General features: G+C 57.4%; 2 protein-coding genes across 3 annotated transcripts in view; one reads left to right on the forward strand and one right to left on the reverse strand.

Annotated features, from left to right (window-relative positions):
- Positions 1 to 23,292, reverse strand: part of LOC122385680 (probable cytosolic oligopeptidase A) — a 59,698-nt gene that overhangs the window by 23,561 nt on the left and 12,845 nt on the right. For both annotated transcript variants that reach the window (XR_006257246.1, XM_043374127.1), the window contains exons 6-10: positions 22,855 to 23,037; positions 21,010 to 21,125; positions 17,239 to 17,365; positions 16,760 to 16,872; positions 9,488 to 9,578 (exon numbers count right to left, since the gene is read on the reverse strand). Coding sequence is in view for 1 of the 2 variants with exons in the window: in XM_043374127.1 (XP_043230062.1) it covers positions 9,488 to 9,578; positions 16,760 to 16,872; positions 17,239 to 17,365; positions 21,010 to 21,125; positions 22,855 to 23,037 (630 nt within the window). In the remaining variant the exon portion in view is untranslated. The remainder of the gene's footprint in view (positions 1 to 9,487; positions 9,579 to 16,759; positions 16,873 to 17,238; positions 17,366 to 21,009; positions 21,126 to 22,854; positions 23,038 to 23,292) is intronic.
- Positions 888 to 5,941, forward strand: LOC122385679 (uncharacterized protein K02A2.6-like). The gene is made up of 2 exons (XM_043374126.1): positions 888 to 5,533; positions 5,621 to 5,941. The coding sequence occupies exon 1, from the start codon at positions 1,052 to 1,054 to the stop codon at positions 5,528 to 5,530; it is 4,479 nt and encodes a 1,492-aa protein (XP_043230061.1). The 5' UTR covers positions 888 to 1,051; the 3' UTR covers positions 5,531 to 5,533; positions 5,621 to 5,941.

Below are 23,292 nucleotides of genomic sequence, written 5' to 3' on the forward strand. Positions count from 1 at the left end.
GGGGCCTGGCGACGCCAGTTGCTCCCCCCTGCCCGGGGGCCTGGCGACGCCATTGGCGGCGCCGGCGCGCAGACGCGGGGTTCGAGAGCAGTCGGCCGCCGGCCCGCGCGGAGCGCGGTTGTGGTAGTAGCGATCGGTGTTTGGCGCTCTAGGAAGTTTAACGCAATGCGGCTTTGGTTGTGAATAAAGAGCTCACGTTATAACATCCTGGCGACAAGGATGAGATCAAGGTGAAGCCTTGGAGCTGTGATTGCGAGTGATGGCGAAACGGGCCAGTGATCAGTGCGCGGTGGTCAGCGAGGGCGGACAGGCCACGGACGGTGAGGGCGCAAACGTTGCTTAGTACGAATGCTTAGTGCTTAGTATTGCTTAGTATTTTTATTTTCGCGCTGCTGCTGGTAGTGTGCCTGTCGCGCGGCGGCCGTTGTCCTGGCAGGGTTTCCCATGTGATCGCCGAAATTCGTGGCGGCCATGATGCCTCGGCAGTGTGGTGTGCGTGGCGCATGCGTCGGCGTCCTGCACGCTGATTGGTCGGCCGGGGGTGACGCGCAGCTGTGGTAGCGCGTGTGATTGGCCGATCGGTGCGGCGGAGAGGGCCTCAATGCGGTTTGAGGCGCCTGGTCCCCGAAGCGGGTAATTTCGGCGGGAAGCTGGCGCGCGGCCGGGCGGTGTGGGGCGAGTGCGCATGCGCGCGCGGTGACGTGCGTGTGACGTCACTACCACGTGACGCCCCCGTCGAGAAAAGCGCGGGAAACCGCAGCTGCAGCGCCAAGTACAGGCGCAGGGCGGCGCGGTGAGCGGTGACCGGTCGGCGTGTGCGGTGACCGACCGGCGTGTGCGGTGACCGGCCGGTGTGAGCGGTGACCGGCCGGTGTGAGCGGTGACGCCCGGCTGCGGGCCGACCGGTGGAGCGGCTGCGGGCCGCCGGTGGAGCGGCTGCGGGCCGACGGTGGAGCGGCCGCGGGCCGACGGTGGAGCGGCTGCGGGCCGACGGTGGAGCGGCGGCGAGCCGACCGGAGAAACGACGTGCTGGTGAGAGGGCGGCGGCACGATGGATCCAACGGGGATGCAGATAGTGTCTGCGGTGCCGTACCGTCCAGGCACGGACTTTGAAAAGTGGCTCCGGGCATTGGAGCGGTATATGATCGCTGTTGACATTCAAGGGCCTGCGAGACGGTGTGCAGTCCTGTTGCACCTGGTGGGCCCGGACCTCGCCGATGTCAGCGATTCACTGCCTGAGGAGGACGCCGAGAGACAGGGAGAAGACGAGTTTGCTCGCCTGAAAAGGAAGCTAACACGGTATCTGGTGCCGAAGAATAATGTGGTGGCGGAAAGAGGAAAGTTTCAAGGGATGAAAATGGAGCAGGAAGAGAGTCTGGAGGAGTTCCTGGGCAGACTACGGACGCAAATCCTGCGCTGCGGCTACGAGCCGGCGCAGGTGGACCGTGAGTTGAGAGACCGATGCGTCCTGGGCAGCCGAGGTGAGCTACAGAGGAAGCTGGTCCGGGAGGCGGCGCTAAAGGGTGACGACCTCTCTCTGGAGGACGTCCGGCGGACGGCACGGGCGCACAGGGACGTGATGGATCTGACGACGCGGCTGTCAGGGGCGCCGGCGCCGGCCGAGACGGACGGGGAGGCAGTTCACCTGGTGCGACGCCCGCAGCGGACGGAGAGGGTCAGGCCGACCGAGCCCCCGGGGCCAGGCACGTGCTTCCGCTGTGGCGGCCGGGGCCACTGGCGGCGCCACTGTCCCAGCGCGCAGTCGCGGCAGGCCGGCGCGCGGCCCCGGCAGGACGGTGCGCAGCCGCGGCAGGACAGCGGGCAGCCACGGCAGGACAGCGGGCAGCCGCGGCAGGCCGGCGCGCGGCCATGGCGGGCCGGCGCGCCGCGCTGCTATCGGTGCGGAGAGCGTGGGCATCTGCAGCGTGACTGCGGCAAACAGCGAACTGGCGTGAAGCTGGTTCAGGACGGCGACCAGGCTGACTGGCAAGTCAGCGCCGTGCAGCCAGCCGCAGCTGAGTGGGCGACGGTCAGGGTGAACGGCCAGGAGTTCACCATGCTGATCGACACTGGCTCACCGGTGACTATAATCAGCGCGGAGACTCACATCCCCGGTCTGACGCTGCGGCCGAGTGAGCTGCACCTCACGTCATTCACCGGCCAGCAAATCCGTCTGCGAGGCGAGGCCGACGTCAACGTGGAGACGGACGGCCGAGCGACACGGCTGCGACTCGTCGTGTCCGACATGGGCTCTCACCGACCTCTCATGGGACGAGAGTGGATCAAGGCGCTGAGGACGGCGTCGGGTCTGGAGACGCTGAACGTGTGCCCGGTGGCGACTCAGCCGACGCTGAAGGAGGTGATGGACAAACACCGTGAGGTGTTCAAAGAAGAACTGGGCAGAATCCCGGTGAAGGTGGCGCTCAGACTGAAGGAAGGCGCCAAACCGGTCTATCGACGCGCCAGACCGGTGCCGTTTGCGCTACAGCAAGATATCGAGCGGGAGCTCGACAAGTGGCTGGATCAAGGGATCGCCGAGAAGGTGCCTCCTGGACACTTCTCCGGATGGGGTACGCCGCTCGTACCCATCCCCAAGAAGGACGGCGTGCGGCTGTGCGCGGACTATCGGATCACGGTGAACCCGCAGCTGCAGCCTCTGAAGTATCCGATGCGCACGCCGGAGGAGCTATTCGCCAGCATACGAGGGAAAAAGTTCTGCAAGCTGGACTGCAGGAACGCCTATCTCCAGTGTGAGCTGGACGAAGAGAGCCGAGAGATGACCACCGTGACCACACACCGTGGTGCGATGCGGATGAACCGTCTCCCGTACGGGATCAGCACCTGTGGAGCGCAGTTCCAGGCGATCATGGACCAGGTGCTGGATGGTCTTCCAGGAGTCGTCTGTTACCTGGACGACGTGCTGATCGGCGCCGACAGTGACCGTGAGCTGATGGACAGGCTGGACCGGGTGCTGGAGCGGCTGAAGGACAACGGCGTCCGCCTCAAGAAAGAGAAGTGCCAGTTCGGAGTCCGAGAAGTGGTGTATCTCGGTTGGCGACTGTCTGAGGCGGGTCTGCGCCCGGTGCAAGAGAAGACGGCGGCCGTCACAGCAGCACCTGACCCTCGGAACGTGCAGGAGCTGCGATCTCTGATCGGGTCAGTCAGCTATTATCAGCGGCTGCTGCCCAACCTGTCTACCGTGCTAGCGCCGCTCTACGCGCTACTGAAGACGGGCGTCAAATGGGCATGGACGGCGGAGTGCGCCGCGGCAGTGCGCCGTGTGAAGGACATGCTGTCCACGGCGCCGGTCCTGATGCGGTACGACCCCGTGCTGCCGCTGCGGCTCGTCACGGACGCCAGTGCGACAGGAGTCGGAGCGGCTCTGATGCAAGTGACGCCCGAGGGGCTCGAGAGGCCGGTACAGTACGCCTCCCGAACGCTCACTCCGACGGAGAGGAAGTACGCCCAAGTGGAGAGGGAAGCCGCAGCCGTCTCGTTCGGAGTGCGGCGGTTCCACCAGTTCCTGTTTGGTCGGCCGTTCACCCTGGTGGTCGACAACAGGACGCTCTCCAGGATCCTAAACCCGGACCGTGAGCTGCCATCTCTGGCGGCGGCTCGCATGCAAAGGTATGCGCTGCAGCTCGCGGCGTATCAGTACAAGATCGAGCTGCGCCGGACGGAGGACATGAGGCTGGCGGACACGATGTCCCGTCTGTCGGTGCCGGACGAGGCGGAGAACCGGCTGTCGGCAGAAGAGGAGGCGGCGTACGGCGGAGGCGGCGTAATGTTCATCGCCGAGCAGGGGCCGTGTCTGACCGCGCAGCAGATAGCAGTGGCCACGCGCCGAGACCCGGCGCTCGCCCGCGCTCAGGCGGCGGTGCGATCGGGCTGGCCGGCGGTGGTGGACCCGGACCTGGCTCCCTTCAAGAATCGCCGAGAGGAGCTGACGACTGAGGCCGACTGTCTGCTCTGGGGCGGCCGAGTCGTCATCCCGAGCAGCCTGCGCGACACCGTCAAGCGGGAGCTGCATGAGGGTCACTTCGGCTGCACTCGCATGAAGCAGCTGGCGAGGCGCTTTGTGTGGTGGCCGGGACTCGATGCTGAGCTGGAGGCGCTGGCTCGCGGGTGTCAGGCGTGCGTCTCAAAGCGAGCTGAGCCGCCGCAGGCGACACGGCACCCGTGGGAGCCGACGGACGGCCCGTGGCAGCGGGTGCATGCCGATTTTGCCGGACCTCTGAAGGGCACCTGGTTCCTGGTGATGGTGGATAGTTTCTCCAAGTGGGCTGAAATGATCCCAATGAAGACGACCACGTCCGAGCGGACCGTAGCGGTGATGAGGACGGTTTTTGCTCGTCTCGGACTACCACTGGTGCTGGTAACGGACAATGGCCCACAGTTCACGAGCCAGGAATTCGCCCAGTTCGCCAGCTCTAACGGGATCCGACATGTCAGAGTGGCGCCCCATCACCCATCGTCTAATGGGATGGCGGAGCGAGCGGTCGGCTCGCTAAAAAACTCACTGAAGGCGACTCTGGCAGCAGACGACAGCGGAGGCATGGAACTGGCGCTCGCCCGAGTTCTGATGGCGTACAGAGTGACGCCCCACGCCGCGACCGCACGGACTCCCGCTGAGATGCTGTTCGGGCGGAACCTCCGCACTCGTATGAACCTCATGGTTCCGAGCGCCGAGACAGCTCTGCAGGCGGCTCGGGACCGGCAGCGTGAGACGGCCGGCGGACGGAGCAGGGAATTCGCCGTGGGAGCTACAGTGTGGGCCCGCTCGTATGACGGTCGTCAGAAGTGGGTCCGCGGCACGGTGGTCGCCCGCCCCGGTCCCGTGTCGTATGAAGTGGACGTGGGACACGTGATCTGGTCGCGCCACGTTGACCAGCTGTTGGCGGCGGCGGCGGACCCAGGGAACAGCGCCGGCGGTGACGTCAGAGCGGCCACCGGCGGTAGTGTCCGAGCGGCGACCAGTGGTGACGTCAGAGCGACGACCGGCGGTGACGTCAGAGCGACGACCGGCGGTGACGTCAGAGCGACGACCGGCGGTGACGTCAGAGCGACGACCGGCGGTGACGTCAGAGCGACGACCGGCGGTGACCGGGCTGGTGGCGCCGGCGGCAGCGCCGGGCGCCCTGTCGGAGACGATCGCGCCAATGGCCTCGGTGACGGCAGCCGCGCCGGCGTCGCCGGTCAGGCCTGTGACCGGGGAGCAGTCGGCCTCGGCCGTGCCGGTGATCTCGGCGGCGGCGGGGATGCCGGTGACCCCGGTGGCTACGGCCGTGCTGGTGACCCCGGCGGCGGCGGTAGTGCCGGTGACCTCAGCGGCGGCGGTGATGCCGTCAGCAGCGGCGGTAGTGCCGGTGACCTCGGCGGCGGCGGTGATACCGGTGACCTCAGCGGCTACAGTCACACCGGCGGTGGCGGTGACGGCGGCGGCAGGGGCGGCGGGGACACTGAGGGCCCCTCGCAACGCCGTTCCGCTCGGCGCCGGAGGTGCCCGAGGCGACTGATCGCCGAGGTTTAAAATGTGTTTGTTTCCACGTTCCGACGCGTAATGTGTTTGTTTCCACGTTCCGACGCGTAATGTGTTTGTTTCCACGTTCCGACGCGTAATGTGTTTGTTTCCACGTTCCGGTTTAAAATGTGTTCCGTTTTAAGGGCGGCAGGTTAAAGTGAATGTGTTCCGTTTTAAGGGCGGCAGGGTGTGGTGTCGCGAGCTGCTCCCCCCCTGCCCCGGGGCCTGGCGACGCCAGTTGCTCCCCCCTGCCCGGGGGCCTGGCGACGCCATTGGCGGCGCCGGCGCGCAGACGCGGGGTTCGAGAGCAGTCGGCCGCCGGCCCGCGCGGAGCGCGGTTGTGGTAGTAGCGATCGGTGTTTGGCGCTCTAGGAAGTTTAACGCAATGCGGCTTTGGTTGTGAATAAAGAGCTCACGTTATAACACGCTCATCAGTCAACATTTTCTGGCATGATCCTGCTCAGCGTGCTCTTCAGTATTGCTCCAAGGTCTGCAATATTATAGCTTGTTTTTGGCCAATAAACTGTTTTAATTTTTACTTTTTCTTGCTGATATATGAGCCCGATCAGCTTGCGTTAATCAACCAAAATTTCATAACTTGTTCAACTTGATATTGATATTGTTCAGGAGTCAGGACCTCTGTCAGCCTCCTGGCTACTTCAGATTGTTTTCAGTCAACATGCGCCTTAAATATGATATAAGTCAATCTTAAGGGATTCAAAACATCCAACAAAACGACGTACAAGAGCAAGAAAACCACCAGATAAACTAAAAAATGGCCTTGGAACAAAGCCAAATGGTGTGCTCCATTTGTTTGTTTACAATGATTGTAGTGCTGATGTATTTTTAGGACTCTGAACGTCGGCTTATAAAAAAATGAAACGTTTTTACAAAAGTTATAAGGCAAGTAATATTTATCTGAAAGAACTAAAATATTCAAAAGCCAAACACTATGAAATACAAGAATCGGAACGAAAAAGTAACCCAAAAATCCAGCCCAATCACCGGCTCCTAAAACTGCAACACAATTGTTTTTTTTTTTTACTTTTTTGCTTTTTTTACTTTTCGTCCTGAATGCATGACATTCTAAGCCCCAAATCACAAACCCTTCTCCAAAATGCTTGCCCAAAATGAAAAAGCATGCCCTTATTTGAATCCCAGGAAAAAGGTGTCTCATCGACTGATGTGCTAAGACTTCAAAATCAGTGGTGCATAGACTTGTGATCAGCTCAGTTGAGCCGGCTCAAAAATCAGCTCAGCTCATGAGCCGGCTCAACATTTTGCCAAATTGTTGAGCTATGAGCTGAGCCGGCTCAGTAATGCATTGAGCTGAGCTGCTGTCTGAGCTGAGCTGAATGAGCTTGAGCTGAGCAGAGCTGAATGAGCTTGAGCTGAGCTGAGCTGAGCTGATTGAGCTGAGCTGAGCTGAGCTGAGCTGAGCGAGCTGAGCTGAGCTGATTGAGCTGAGCTGATTTAGCTGAGCTGAGCTGATCCAGTTATAATTCTTTTCAGTTCATGCTTGGAAATTAACTCAGGCTTTGATGCTTCAGCTATGAGCTAGCTATGGAGTGAGCAATTAGCTAATGGAGTGAGCCTTCGTGATCGCACTTAAAAATGCCAAAACTCTAAAGAAATCAATAGTAATCACTAACCAAGCTTAATTTCTTTCATCTATATTGCATGGAAATTGGAAGACCAGGATCTTGGCCAATTTACAGGCTAATACAGCCAGTCTAAAGTTTCAAGTCTGACTGCAAGATGAATACCTACTGTCAGGCTTTGATGCTTCGCCTTGACACTCTGCTCCGCAATGTACAATTCAGCATTCTTCACATTGTTATTTAAGCAGTTATTTAAATTAATTTATCAATAAGGGTTCTTGCCTCTACATAAAATATTTACAATTAGGAATTAGCAGATAAAGTTCCTCTTCGTTGGTTGAATGTGGGCTAAGCAACCATATCCTATTGAAAGTGGACTGCCCCACCCCAGGCACTGGCATTTTTCATAACACGGCCTGTCAGGGGGGGGGGGGGTTGATGCGACCCCCCTCGCGATTCGCTCCTATGGCACCTAGAAACACCAAATTTGGTAGGTAGGTGGGCCCCCTGGAGTTCTCGCACCTGTGCAAATTTGGTTGCTCAAGGTCAATATTTAGGGTTTTTTTTTGGGGGGTGGGGGTATAAATGTAAAAATTTCGCTAAAAACAGGTCAAACGTTTTTCGCTTATAACTTTTGATCTAATTAAGATAGAGAAAAAAGAAAAGCACCAGTGATTTCAGCACGTCAAGGCGCGTTGAATGATATGCTTTTTTGCTTGCTTTAGTGTACTTTAAGTTTTTCTTAATTTTTAAGTAAACCTTAATTATTTAATTAAGTTCAAGTTCACCAAATTGCATCATATCGCATATCATTCGATTCGGCTAATCACCAGGAACACAATGATACCATTTTTAAGCTCTAGCTTCATTATGTGCCAAGTTATTGGCAAAAACGTCATTTGACCTCAGTTGACCTCATTTTACCCGACCCATGGATAAGTACACCAAATAAAGAAGCACCAAGTGACCTGCTGTAAAGTACCGTGGTTTCAAAGCACAAAAGTGATAGAACGAAGCGGATATCTCCAGTATTTTCCGAATTTAGTGTTTTCCCATAGGCTTAACATTACGACGTAATGACCTCTAACTGACCTCAGGTCAGTGACATCAAAAAACCCGAAATATATGTTATACAACTCGGTGAACTTAGCACATCCTGAGAGTTTCAAGGAAATCATTCAAAAACTGTGAGTTGGACAGGTGCAAAAAGAAAATTGAAATTTGACCATGACCTTATACCGGTTTTTTGACCTGGTGACCTGATCCAAGGTCACCCGGACCTGAAATTTTCAGGTCATATGTAAAAAGGTTGCCCCCTTAGGCTGTGCCAAATTTGGCGGCGCTGCGCGCCGCCGTTTTTACGCTATCTTCGAAAAACCTTAGGGGGGTTTGCATCAACCCCCTGCCAGGGGAGGGTTTAAAAGAACGACTGAACGACCTGAGCGTGAATTTAACTGAGCGGAAACTGAGCTGAGCTGAGTTGAGCGGAAACTGAGCTGAGCTGAACGGGAACTGAGTTGAGCTGAGCTGAGCTGAGCGGAAACTGAGCTGAGCTGAGCGGAAACTGAGCTGAGCTGAGCTGAGCGGAAACTGAGCTGAGCTGAGCTGAGCGGAAACTGAGCTGAGCGGAAACTGAACTGAGCTGAGCGGAAACTGAGCTGAGCTGGGCGGAAACTGAGCTGAGCTGAGCTGAGCGGAAACTGAGCTGAGCGGAAACTGAACTGAGCTGAGCGGAAACTGAGCTGAGCTGGGCGGAAACTGAGCTGAGCTGAGCTGAGCGGAAACTGAGCTGAGCTGAGCTGAGCGTGAGCGGAGCGTAGCCGGTTTGAGCGGAACGTGAGCTGAGCTGAGTTGCGTTAAACTGAGCGGCAGCTGAGCGGGAGCGGATAAGACGGAATTGAGCTGAGCGAGCTCACTTTTTTCTTGAGCTGTCACAAGTCTGGTGGTGCAAGATACTGGCTGCAAATTTGGAGTAACCTTGTCCCACATTCTGTCATACAGAACCCTTGTTTTAGCCGTGACACATAACAAACGGGTATTCCAAGGGCAAGAATTTCCGAAAAGTAGCAAGTGATTGAATTTCGTCGCGTTCGGTTTCGCTGTAACTGTATTCGCTCAACTGGTTTCCCATTGACCACGATATATTCGCTCAATCTGGTTTCGCTGATTCTGGTCCTCGCTAAAGCTGATAATCGCTGTGATTGAATTCGCCGACTTGACAATCGCTGGAAAAGTTAATCGCTTAAATTGATAATCGCTGAAAATGTTTCGCTCAAATGTCGTTCGCTGAAATGACGCTCGCTCAGGTGTCGCAGAACCGTTGGTTGCCCTCCCCGACTGCGCGCCATTTCCCCCGGTGGCCCACCTGGCGTAGGGGTCCACCAGCAGCTCGGAGAGACGCCGGCCGTCCTCCCAGACCGAGAGTCGGATCACATCCGGGTGCCACCGCTCCGCCTCTGTGGCACAGTGAGGGGTACTGTCAGACACGCGGTACCTAAATACCACCGCCGGCCGGAGGACCGTCCCAGAGGACTGGGTCGGGAACCGCTGGGGAGCGGGCACGGCACGACTCCAGGCCCTCATCAACACACCGGGCTCCAATACCGGCCCCCGCTCCAATATCAGTGGGCGAGCACATACAGACACACGCCGAGCACACCCGGTACCCCTCCCCTCACATACAAACACACGCCGAGTACACCCAGTACCCCTCCCCTCCCCCTCACATACAGACACACGCCGAGCACACCCGGTACCCCTCCCCTCCCCCTCACATACAGACACACGCCGAGTACACCCGGTACCCCTCCCCCTCCCCCTCACATACAGACACACGCCGAGTACACCCGGTACTCCTCCCCTCCCCTCACATACAGACACACGCCGAGTACACCCGGTACCCCTCCCCCTCACATACAGACACACGCCGAGCACACCCAGTACCCCTCCCCTCCCCCTCACATACAGACACACGCCGAGCACACCCAGTACCCCTCCCCTCCCCCTCACATACAGACACACGCCGAGTACACCCGGACCCAGTACCCCTCCCCTCCCCCTCACATACATACACACGCCGAGTACACCCGGTACCCCTCCCCTCCCCCTCACATACAGACACACGCCGAGTACACCCAGTACCCCTCCCCCTCACATACAGACACACGCCGAGTACAACCGGTACCCCTCCCCTCCCCCTCACATACAGACACACGCCGAGTACACCCGGTACCCCTCCCCCTCACATACAGACACACGCCGAGTACAACCGGTACCCCTCCCCTCCCCCTCACATACAGACACACGCCGAGTACACCCGGTACCCCTCCCCCTCACATACAGACACACGCCGAGTACACCCAGTACCCCTCCCCTCCCCCTCACATACAGACACACGCCGAGTACAACCGGTACCCCTCCCCCTCACATACAGACACACGCCGAGTACAACCGGTACCCCTCCCCTCCCCCTCACATACAGACACACGCCGAGTACACCCGGTACCCCTCCCCCTCACATACAGACACACGCCGAGTACAGTCACCAGCACTTGCTACTAATCACCTCGTTTTTGCTCAGTAGTTTGAAGACCGATCAATTCTCAGTCGCGCAAGATACGTCAAACGATCGGTTTGGTCCTCCGATTTTCGAATATCTAACTTGTTTTTGTATGTTCGAAGCATTTTGGGATGAGGAGCCAAAAAAACGTCTTTTCTGCCCTAAAGTTGCCCCAAGAAGTCGCAGAACCTAGCCCCGCCTCTGATCCACAGACCACTAGTGCCATCTCTTGTCAGCCGAACAAACCGCAGGAGTAAATAATGTCACGTGACCTTTGCACACGCTACAATTACTACGCAGTTGTAGTGGGGGAAGCGGGGCGGAGGCGTGGAGAGGGACGCGATCGGTCCGGTCGGCTGGGATCAGGTCGCCGAGGTCAGAGGTCATCCGCCGGAGGGTGTTTGGGCGGTTGAGCCGTGTGGGCTGGGGCTTGCGGAGTGGGGAGAGCCTGGATCTGTCTGGAAACAAGTTCTACAACGCTGTGGCAGTCGAGAATATTGTGAGCAAAGAGCGAGAGAGAGAGAGAGAGAGAGAGAGAGAGAGAGAGAGAGAGAGAGAGGAGAGAGAGAGAAGAAAGACTGGAGGGAAGGGATAAGGACGGGAGGAGAGAAAAGAGAGACAGAAAAGGAAAACCAGGAAGGGTAAAATGAGAGAGAGGGTAATGGGTAAATCAGTGAGAGGGAGCGAGAGAGAAAATATTTAGTTGTGTCAGCTCTTGTTTCGTATGTAAATTGTAAATTTGCTTTCCATCATTTCAGCTTCGGATTGGAAATTAAATCTTAGCATCATTATGATAAATCCACGCTGACGGGATGGGGACGTTTTTATGGTCGTCGTTGGGAGCTCGGCACTAAGGGGATGATGTTGAGGATTTCGCAAATATTTCATAAAAGAGATTATATTTTTGCAACACCTATTAAACATTTTTTTACGTTTGCTATGAAAAATGTTAGGCCCAGTTCCTTCAAGATCAGGTCTACGACTCCACAGCTTACAACAGGAGCTAGCTAACATAACAATTCACCCGCGCCGTGTTGGTGGCACGAACTTTCCGTCGAGTGCTGAGGGGGGGGGGGGCGTTTCACGCCCCTCCGTCTAACTCGGCTCCTGGGCCACGTAGCGACACGCGGTAAGCGGCAATCGAAAGAGCGTCAAAAATAAGACGGAAAACACTCGGCCATTTTAAGGTCAGGGCAAAGGTCAGGTCACGAGCTCATCAAAGGTCAAATTTTGTCGATTTAAACGATTTTAAACATCCGACGGCTTACTCTGGAACCAATAGAGCTACAGCGCGTGGAAAAGCGCATTCGATAGCTCTTTTAACGCTCTTTCGCCAACATGTCCTCAAATTTAACCTCAGATCAATGGTTTAGCCCTCGGAGGGCACCGCTCTAATTGACCTCAAATTTGACCTCAGATCAACGGTTTAGTATTTAGTTTAGTGTTTTCATCGCTCTAGCACGTCTCTTTCAAATCAAAAGTTATAGTAAAATAAAAACTGCTGAAGACCTTTCATGACCTGAGATGACCTCAGCGGCACACAAAGGGGGCACAGGTGCAATTTTCCAATTCGGAGTGTCATGTTTACATATGAACCGATGTTTGAGAGGGTGTAGAACGACATTCGGCCAAAAGAGGCTCATTTCAATTTTCTCCCATTGACTTATATGGAGCAGTCGCAAAATTGACCTGACCTTAGGTCACAACTCAGATAAAAAATCCTAGATATCCATTTTATACATACTGTTGCCCTGAGCAAGTACTGAAAGTTTCAAAGTGATCGCTCAGTCGGTGTAGCTACAGCGAGCTTTCTAACTTTTTCTGAGGTAAGGTCACTTGACGTTACATGGTGACCTGACCTTGAATGACCGGGATCTGAAATTTTCATAGCATGTGCGAAAAAGATGTCGGAACGGGTGCATCTAAAACAGCGGCGCTACGCGTCGCCGTTTTTGAGATATTCGCGAAAAACCTAGGGGGCGTAAAAGCGCCCCCCCCCCCCAGGACGGCGCGGATCAAACGGCCCCTGAGACCTCGGGATGGTACCCCTGAGACTTCGAGATGGTGCCCTCAGACCTCGCGATGGTGCTACCGGAGACCTTGGGATGGTGCCCCGGACCCTCGAGATGGTGCCCTCTCCGACCTTGGGATGGTGCCTGCGGAGAACTCGGGATAGTGCCCCCTGAGAACTCGAGATGGTGCCCCCGCGGACCTCGGGATGTAAATAGATGGACAATATTAAACTAAAAACTAAAAAACTCGACTAAACTAAAAAAAAAAACGAGGCGAGGGACAGAAATGGGCCTCCGGGAGACCCCGAAAACGGTACCCTATTCCGATAGACCTTCTGGATGGTGCCCCCTTAGGAGACCTCTGGGTTAAAGCTCCCGTCGGTGACCTCCGTGATGAATTAAAAAAAAAACTCCGTGATGGGCCCCCGGAAATCCCGGGGGGGAGAATGGCCCCCATGCCCTCCCTCTGGATCCGCCACTGAAATGATCTGACCCAAGATCTTACCTAAAACCGACCAAAAGCCTTCCTGCCCTTCCTTCATTGTCCGAAAACCGCTGACAGTTGATAGCTCAATGACATTAGAGCCGTGCATACTCGTAAGGAGGCGTGAAAACACTCTCCTCATCTCGATCTATTACGAGAGGACCATGTCATGGCGTGAGAAAGGTGTTCTCAATATAGATGACACTGTATGAATGAGTAAACAATTTGCGCCCCGTTGGGCTATTGGCGGACCCTACCACCTGATGGGGTGGTGCAGCCGTTTCGTCCTCCACCTGAGATTTCGGAAAGTTACCGACCGATTTTGAAAATTCGAAGAACGTTCGATAGCCCCACCAGGGGCTATCGAACCTTGTTACCAGGTTTCGTTGGCCTAGGTGCAACCCATGACGTCACAAGTCAGGTCAAAGGTTGCATTTTTCACCGATTTAGTCTAAGGAATGCGTTACAGTCAGTTAACACATCAAATAAAAGGCATGTTATCGAAAAATATCGATGGAGCGTGGTTGCCCAATACATATGTTGCAAAAAGAGGTCACTGATGCCAGGTCAGGTCAAAGAGGTCAGGTCACCAAGGGTCACAATATGAACCCAACTATGCTAATTGCTAGGGTCGCGTGATACATGTTTTATGGTCAATTTTACATTTAAAATTCAATGGTGTGGGCTAGACGGCCATTGGGGCCGGTTTAGATTACGTTCTGGTGGAGGTCAGGTCAAGGTCAGGTCAAAAAGGGTTAAATTTCAGAGTTGATAATTTGTATAAAAGGGGTATCTATTCGATGCAGCTCATCACGGGAAATCCAATGGTGGTCTTTGGCTTGCTCTGTGTGTTCTGTGACGGCTAAAAATTGAGTTTGAAAATTTTACGTTATACATTTTGAGTAGTGTTTTTTTTTTTTGCCATAACTTTGCTAAAAATGGAGCTGTCGAGTTTAAGTTGTATGTATAACTATATTAGCATAAAAACACACATTAAAGCAAATTCAAAAACTTGACCTTTCCGAAATCACACCTCGGTCAGACTGAGGGACACGATTCGCGCGCCGTCACAGCCCCGACCCCGACCCCGACTGACCTTGACCAACGTTTAAGTTTGGCATATCTAGAGCAGATAGTTCTATAACATATAGGTATTCCAGCTTTAATTTTGAATGTTGTTGGTATTTTCGGGGTGTTATACTTCTATAGTTTTGATGGTCAAAATCAATTTTTGTTTAGAATTCAGAGTTGGCAGTTTTGTAGTGCTGTTTATTTTACATCTTTTTTATCTTGAATACCTATTTTTGTTATCTTCAAAACTGTAAGCGTGACAGCTTTTCCCGCTAAACCTTTTATTGGGTCGAAAATGACAGAACATGACGTCACTCTGACGTCATTTGTGACTAACCTTTCATAAGAGCTCTGGAAAAATTTGTTCACAAGGTGTAAAATGATGCCCGGAGGGGTCTTGAAAGTTTGGTGGCGACCTATGCTATCCTTTAGGAGATATCGACTGAAAAGGAGAGGGGGCTGTTTCGCGCCCCCCTCCCCCCCAACGGGGCTCGAGGTTTTCAGTTGTTGCTCTCACATAACTCTTGGTTATATTACAACGTAGTGGAATTGCAAGCTTGGCAATATAAGCTTCCTGTCAGCGCCGGACCCGAGTTTAAACATGCAGGCTGAATTTTAACATTTGACTTTTAAATTTTTACCGTTGAGCTTTTTAGAAGTTGTATGAACTGTTCAGCTCCTTTTTTGGTCCATCACAGCGGGCTTGTATGTCATTTGTCAATCAAAATCGAATTACAAACTTTTTATTGGGTCTGGTTATCTCGCCAACTTCTTAACTGAATCGTTTAGTAGCTTTTGATTGGGCACTGCCCACGTTGTCTGTCAAACTTTTCGTGTCAACGAGAAGAGGCTGCTGACATCGTTTGTCGCGGTTAGATAATACCAATCCACGTCTCAGTGTGGCTGCTCGATCGCACTTTCCCTGGCCCACCTCTCCCACCAGGCTAGGCTTTGCCCGGCACAGCCGTCGCCTCAGTGCCTCGGGCGGTGACCCGTTCAAAGGGGCTCACAATTCGTATGGTGCCGTGGCTCTCAAACCAACGAAACGCACAGGCTTACCTTCCATATAAGGCGAACGGCTGATTCTGGCGCCGGGGCTTCATTCATGCTAAAGCGCCCAATCACAGCGCCGCATTTCAGTTAGTGTCGGGCGCAAAAGCTACTATGCTCCGCCCCTCCATCACGTGACCCTGCCCTCACGTGGCCTCAGTCACGTGGTGTTTCCACTTCTTGGCGCATGGCGGCGCTAGTCTCGCAAGGGCGGTGGTAGCTTGCTCCCCCGCCGTCCGGGGGTGATGGGTAGCAAGTGCTGGTGACTGTACACCCGGTACCCCTCCCCCTCACATACAGACACACGCCGAGTACAACCGGTACCCCTCCCCCTCACATACAGACACACGCCGAGTACACCCGGTACCCCTCCCCTCCCCCTCACATAGACACACGCAGAGTACACCCGGTACCCCTCCCCTCCCCCTCACATACAGACACACACCGAGTACACCCGGTACCCCTCCCCCTCACATACAGACACACGCCGAGTACAACCGGTACCCCTCCCCTCCCCCTCACATACAGACACACGCCGAGTACACCCGGTACCCCTCCCCCTCACATACAGACACACGCCGAGTACAACCGGTACCCCTCCCCTCCCCCTCACATACAGACACACGCCGAGTACACCCAGTACCCCTCCCCTCCCCCTCACATACAGACACACGCCGAGCACACCCGGTACCCCTCCCCTCCCCCTCACATACAGACACACGCCGAGTACACCCGGTACCCCTCCCCCTCACATACAGACACACGCCGAGTACACCCAGTACCCCTCCCCTCCCCCTCACATACAGACACACACCGAGTACACCCGGTACCCCTCCCCCTCACATACAGACACACGCCGAGTACACCCAGTACCCCTCCCCTCCCCCTCACATACAGACACACGCCGAGTACACCCGGTACCCCTCCCCCTCACATACAGACACACACCGAGTACACCCGGTACCCCTGCCTCCCCCTCACATACAGACACACGCCGAGTACACCCAGTACCCCTCCCCTCCCCCTCACATACAGACACACGCCGAGTACACCCGGTACCCCTCCCCTCCCCCTCACATACAGACACACGCCGAGTACACCCGGTACCCCTCCCCCTCCCCCTCACATACAGACACACGCAGAGTACACCTGGTACCCCTCCCCTCCCCCTCATATACAGACACACGCCGAGTACACCCGGTACCCCTCCCCTCCCCCTCACATACAGACACACACCGAGTACACCCGGTACCCCTCCCCCTCACATACAGACACACGCCGAGTACACCCGGTACCCCTCCCCTCCCCCTCACATACAGACACACACCGAGTACACCCGGTACCCCTCCCCCTCACATACAGACACACGCCGAGTACAACCGGTACCCCTCCCCTCCCCCTCACATACAGACACACGCAGAGTACACCCGGTACCCCTGCCTCCCCTGCGTTCCCTCTCACCGTCTCCCTGCTCCACTCGGAATTCGACTCCGAACAGTTGGCTGGACAGCTCCGTCAGGAAGCGCAGCGCCCCGACCAGACTGAACTGTCCGGCCGCGTCCGACTCCTCGGCGCTGCGGCGACACGGGACGGGCGGCGGCGGCGGCGGGGGGGCACGTCAGACGGCGGCGGGAGGGGGGGGGGGCACTGAGACAGCGCGGGCGAGTACCGGTACATCAGTGGTACGCACAAACTGAACTGCGCAGTGACAAACCAAACAACCATACCGTCTCACTATGACTGTGGCCGAGCTCAGTGTGTGGCCGGTCGGTGGACGTGGATGTGAGACGGCTGATCAGCCACTGGGCGCTGAGTGCTACCGCCGGCCCGACCCCGGCCCCGGCCCCGTCACCCGGCCGGAGGCCAGAGGGCGCCAGGCCGACTCGGCAGTACCTCCCGCCCGTTCACCTGACCGTGAGCAGTACCTCCCGTCCGCTCACCTGAAGGTGCTCAGTTTGTGCCGTCGCCGCCAGTAGGGTACGTCGCAGATCTCGAGCGGCTGCTGCTCGCCGTTGGAGCGGGCGAACGCGTTCAGCTCCTCCAGCTCTCTGTCCTGGACGGGCCGCGCTGCCGGCGGGCGGGGGCGGGGGCGGCTAACATGGCGGGGCGGGCGGGCGCAGTCGCCAGCGGAGACACGGCAGGCCGACGCAATGTCACGAAACACTTCATATAGTGATAATTGCGCTGTAAGCTGTTTCATTTGAAATAGCAACTGCATAACTTCGTACTTTACACTCAGTTTGCTGTACTTAACGTAACTAAGAAAGGTGTAAGAGGCCTAAAACGTGTAAAACTATGAATTAATCCCAAACTTCTTTGCTAGCGACTGCTGCATGAAGCCATCACCGAGGGGTGGCATACAGCGTCCGGCTCTGACCTCCGCTATGGGTGGGCGCACCCACCGGCTACCACCCACCGGTAGCACCCACCGGTAGCACCCACCGGCTACCACCCACCGGCTACCACCCACCGGTAGCACCCACCGGCAACACTCACCGGCTACCACCCACCAGCCATACCCTCACACCGGCTATACCCACCACCTGTCTATCACCGGCTGTCTATCTGGGACCCACCGGCTGTCTATCTGGGACCCACCGGCTGTCTATCTGGGACCCACCGGCTGTCTATCTGGGACCCACCGGCTGTCTATCTGGGACCCACCGGCTGTCTATCACCGGCTGTCTATCCGGGACCCACCGGCTGTCTATCTGGGACCCACCGGCTGTCTATCACCGGCTGTCTATCTGGGACCCACCGGCTGTCTATCCGGGACCCACCGGCTGTCTATCTGGGACCCACCGGCTGTCTATCTGGGACCCACCGGCTGTCTATCTGGGACCCACCGGCTGTCTATCACCGGCTGTCTATCCGGGACCCACCGGCTGTCTATCTGGGACCCACCGGCTGTCTATCTGGGACCCACCGGCTGTCTATCACCGGCTGTCTATCCGGGACCCACCGGCTGTCTATCTGGGACCCACCGGCTGTCTATCTGGGACCCACCGGCTGTCTATCTGGGACCCACCGGCTGTCTATCCGGGACCCACCGGCTGTCTATCTGGGACCCACCGGCCGTCTATCACCGGCTGGCTATCTGGGACCCAATGGCTGTCTATCTGGGACCCACCGGCTGTCTATCTGGGACCCACCGGCTGTCTATCTGGGACCCACCGGCTGTCTATCCGGGACCCACCGGCTGTCTATCTGGGACCCACCGGCTGTCTATCTGGGACCCACCGGCTGTCTAGCACCGGCTGGCTATCTGGGACCCACCGGCTGTCTATCTGGGACCCACCGGCTGTCTATCTGGGACCCACCGGCTGTCTATCTGGGACCCACCCCCTGTCTATCTGGGACCCACCAGCTGTCTATCTGGGACCCACCGGCTGTCTATCACCGGCTGTCTATCCGGGACCCACCCCCTGTCTATCTGGGACCCACCAGCTGGCTATCTGGGACCCACCGGCTGTCTATCTGGGACCCACCCCCTGTCTATCTGGGACCCACCGGCTGTCTATCCGGGACCCACCGGCTGTCTATCACCGGCTGGCTATCTGGGACCCACCGGCTGTCTATCTGGGACCCACCGGCTGTCTATCTGGGACCCACCGGCTGTCTATCACCGGCTGTCTATCCGGGACCCACCGGCTGGCTATCTGGGACCCACCGGCTGTCTATCCGGGACCCACCGGCTGTCTATCTGGGACCCACCGGCTGTCTATCCGGGACCCACCGGCTGTCTATCCGGGACCCACCGGCTGTCTATCCGGGACCCACCGGCTGTCTATCTGGGACCCACCGGCTGTCTATCACCGGCTGTCTATCCGGGACCCACCGGCTGTCTATCTGGGACCCACCGGCTGTCTATCACCGGCTGTCTATCCGGGACCCACCGGCTGTCTATCCGGGACCCACCGGCTGTCTATCTGGGACCCACCGGCTGTCTATCTGGGACCCACCGGCTGTCTATCACCGGCTGTCTATCCGGGACCCACCGGCTGTCTATCTGGGACCCACCGGCTGTCTATCTGGGACCCACCGGCTGTCTATCTGGGACCCACCGGCTGTCTATCTGGGACCCACCGGCTGTCTATCACCGGCTGTCTATCTGGGACCCACCGGCTGTCTATCTGGGACCCACCGGCTGTCTATCTGGGACCCACCGGCTGTCTATCCGGGACCCACCGGCTGTCTATCTGGGACCCACCGGCTGTCTATCACCGGCTGTCTATCTGGGACCCACCGGCTGTCTATCACCGGCTGTCTATCCGGGACCCACCGGCTGTCTATCTGGGACCCACCGGCTGTCTATCTGGGACCCACCGGCTGTCTATCTGGGACCCACCGGCTGTCTATCACCGGCTGTCTATCCGGGACCCACCGGCTGTCTATCTGGGACCCACCGGCTGTCTATCTGGGACCCACCGGCTGTCTATCTGGGACCCACCGGCTGTCTATCACCGGCTGTCTATCCGGGACCCACCGGCTGGCTATCTGGGACCCACCGGCTGTCTATCTGGGACCCACCGGCTGTCTATCCGGGACCCACCGGCTGTCTATCACCGGCTGTCTATCCGGGACCCACCGGCTGTCTATCTGGGACCCACCGGCTGTCTATCTGGGACCCACCGGCTGTCTATCTGGGACCCACCGGCTGTCTATCACCGGCTGTCTATCCGGGACCCACCGGCTGGCTATCTGGGACCCACCGGCTGTCTATCTGGGACCCACCGGCTGTCTATCTGGGACCCACCGGCTGTCTATCCGGGACCCACCGGCCGTCTATCACCGGCTGGCTATCTGGGACCCACCGGCTGTCTATCTGGGACCCACCGGCTGGGTATCTGGGACCCACCGGCTGTCTATCTGGGACCCACCGGCCGTCTATCACCGGCTGTCTATCTGGGACCCACCGGCTATCTATCTGGGACCCACCCTCTGTCTATCACCGGCTGTCTATCTGGGACCCACCGGCTGGCTATCACCGGCTGTCTATCTGGGACCCACCGGCGGCCAGCAGACTGGCTATCTGGGACCCACCGGCGGCCAGCAGACTGGCTATCATGTTCTCCACGGCCGAGACGTCTATCTGTCTATCTGGGACCTACCGGCGGCCAGCAGACTGGCTATCTGGGACCCACCGGCGGCCAGCAGACTGGCTATCTGGGACCCACCGGCTGGCTATCTGGGACCCACCGGCGGCCAGCAGACTGGCTATCTGGGACCCACCGGCGGCCAGCAGACTGGCTATCATGTTCTCCACGGCCGAGACGTCTATCTGGCTATCTGGGACCCACCGGCGGCCAGCAGACTGGCTATCATGTTCTCCACGGCCGAGACGTCTATCTGTCTATCTGGCACCCACCGGCGGCCAGCAGACTGGCTATCATGTTCTCCACGGCCGAGACGTCTATCTGTCTATCTGGGACCCACCGGCGGCCAGCAGACTGTCTATCTGGGACCCACCGGCGGCCAGCAGGCTGGCTATCTGGGACCCACCGGCGGCCAGCAGACTGGCTATCTGGGACCCACCGGCTGGCTATCTGGGACCCACCGGCGGCCAGCAGACTGGCTATCTGGGACCCACCGGCTGGCTATCTGGGACCCACCGGCGGCCAGCAGACTGGCTATCTGGGACCCACCGGCGGCCAGCAGACTGGCTATCTGGGACCCACCGGCGGCCAGCAGACTGGCTATCTGGGACCCACCGGCGGCCAGCAGACTGGCTATCATGTTTTCCACGGCCGAGACGCGGCCGGCCATCTTGACCTCCATCGTCTTATGCATGTGCGTCTTGTAGCCGAGCAGGCGCGCTATGTCGTCCCTGGACAGAGGGGGAGGGGGTGTACAGTACACACATAACACTGTGCGTCTTGTAGCCGAGCAGGCGCGCTATGTCGTCCCTGGACAGAGGGGGGGAGGGTGTGTACAGTACACACATAACACTGTGCGTCCTGTAGCCGAGCAGGCGCGCTATGTCGTCCCTGGACAGAGGGGGGAGGGGGTGTACAGTGCACACATAACACTGTGCGTCCTGTAGCCGAGCAGGCGCGCTATGTCGTCCCTGGACAGAGGGGGGGAGGGTGTGTACAGTACACACATAACACTGTGCGTCCTGTAGCCGAGCAGGCGCGCTATGTCGTCCCTGGACAGAGGGGGGAGGGGGTGTACAGTGCACACATAACACTGTGCGTCTTGTAGCCGAGCAGGCGCGCTATGTCGTCCCTGGACAGAGGGGGGAGGGGGTGTACAGTGCACACATAACACTGTGCGTCCTGTAGCCGAGCAGGCGCGCTATGTCGTCCCTGGACAGAGGGGGGGAGGGTGTGTACAGTACACACATAACACTGTGCGTCCTGTAGCCGAGCAGGCGCGCTATGTCGTCCCTGGACAGAGGGGGAGGGGGGGGGGTGTACAGAACTCTGTACCACACTGTACCACATTGTACTACACCGTGCGTCTTGTAGCCGAAGCGCGCATCACACGCTCTGGAGAGACACCACCTGCCACGACGCAGCAGTACAAAGCGAAAGGCAGTACTTTCATCGCGCAAACACAAAACATTTTTATTTTCAATTTCAGCGATAAAAGCTAAACAAAAAAGAGTATGTATATACCGTAGACTAAAACCTGCGGAGAAAGAAATGGTTTGGCAGGGTTTCAGCAGTTTTGTTTGTGTAAAGAACGCCACAATAGCAGGAGAGTTAAGGCCGCCGTCCACTGCGACGGAATTCCGTCCGGAGTCCGTCCGGAATGTCGCCGCACGCTGGCCGCATCCGGTCCGGATGCGGTCCGGATGCGGTCCGGATGCGGAGAGCTAATAAATGTTTCCTATCACTTATTACCAAATAAAATATTGCAAGTAACCAGCAGCGAATACTCTTGCCATTCTAAGGAGATAATTTTTACTTACTTCATGATGATCGAGTTCCAATTCTTCGTACAATTCAAAATGTTTGCCTCCGATACGGCCCCAAACCACGTCTGTTCCGGACGTTCCGGATGCGTTTTCCGCAGAAAAGTTCAACGCGTCGGACATCACTCTTCCGTCTCCGTAGCAACCGCATCCGAAACGCATGCGGAGAGCTGACGGAAAATCAACAGCTGATTGCCGTTCGGATGCGGTCCGGACGGAGCGCAAACGATTTCCGTACGGACCGGATGCGCCCATAGGGTTCTGTGTTAAATTCCGTACGGACCGCACGCGTTCCGCACAGTGGACGGCGGCCTTTATTAATCGACCCTGGCACATTCCAGTTATAACGAGGCGGATCACCGGCCGACAGTGACCCCATCTGGACAGCGTCACTGACACATAAGGTGCTAACTAGCGGCCCGAAACCCTGGTCCGACCAGAGCCACTTACTGGCCCGGCGGGTCACCGTTCAGTAACTCCCCTGGCCCGGCGGAACTCCGCTCAGTAACTCCCCTGGCCCGGCGGGTCACCGCTCAGTAACTCCCCTGGCCCGGCGGAACTCCGCTCAGTAACTCCCCTGGCCCGGCGGCTCTCCCTGGATAGCTCGCACACAGCGGCTCTCCTCGGAGCGACTCACTTGGCCCAGCGGATCTCCTCCGAGCAGGTGCTGTTGCTGAGGTCGCGGTTGAAGTTGGAGCAGCGCATCTCGTGCGCCAGCCACACGTTGAGCCGGTGCGCGCCGCTGGGACAGTGCTCCAGGAAGGCGGTGTACACCTCCGGCTCCAGAGTGACCGTCCACGGGCCGGCGCGCGGCTCCGAGCTGCCCGACGGCGGCGGTCAGCAGTCAGCACTCAGCGGCCGGTGGCGGACTTTACTACATTTCCATCACTGACCGGGAGGGTCACACGATGGCCTGGGACATCACCATGTCGTATCGTAGGCTTACTCTGGCTACCGGCAACAGGTCCGTTTTTCCCGCGAAGCTCTACTTCGATCAGGAGCCGAACAGACAGAGGTTCACCCAGCCCCCCCCCCCCCACACACACACCAACACGTCAGAGGCTGTGAAAACGCA

This window comes from Amphibalanus amphitrite, unplaced genomic scaffold (assembly GCF_019059575.1).
Source record: "Amphibalanus amphitrite isolate SeventyFive unplaced genomic scaffold, NRLGWU_Aamphi_draft 000227F_arrow, whole genome shotgun sequence".
NCBI classification, from domain to species: domain Eukaryota; kingdom Metazoa; phylum Arthropoda; class Thecostraca; order Balanomorpha; family Balanidae; genus Amphibalanus; species Amphibalanus amphitrite.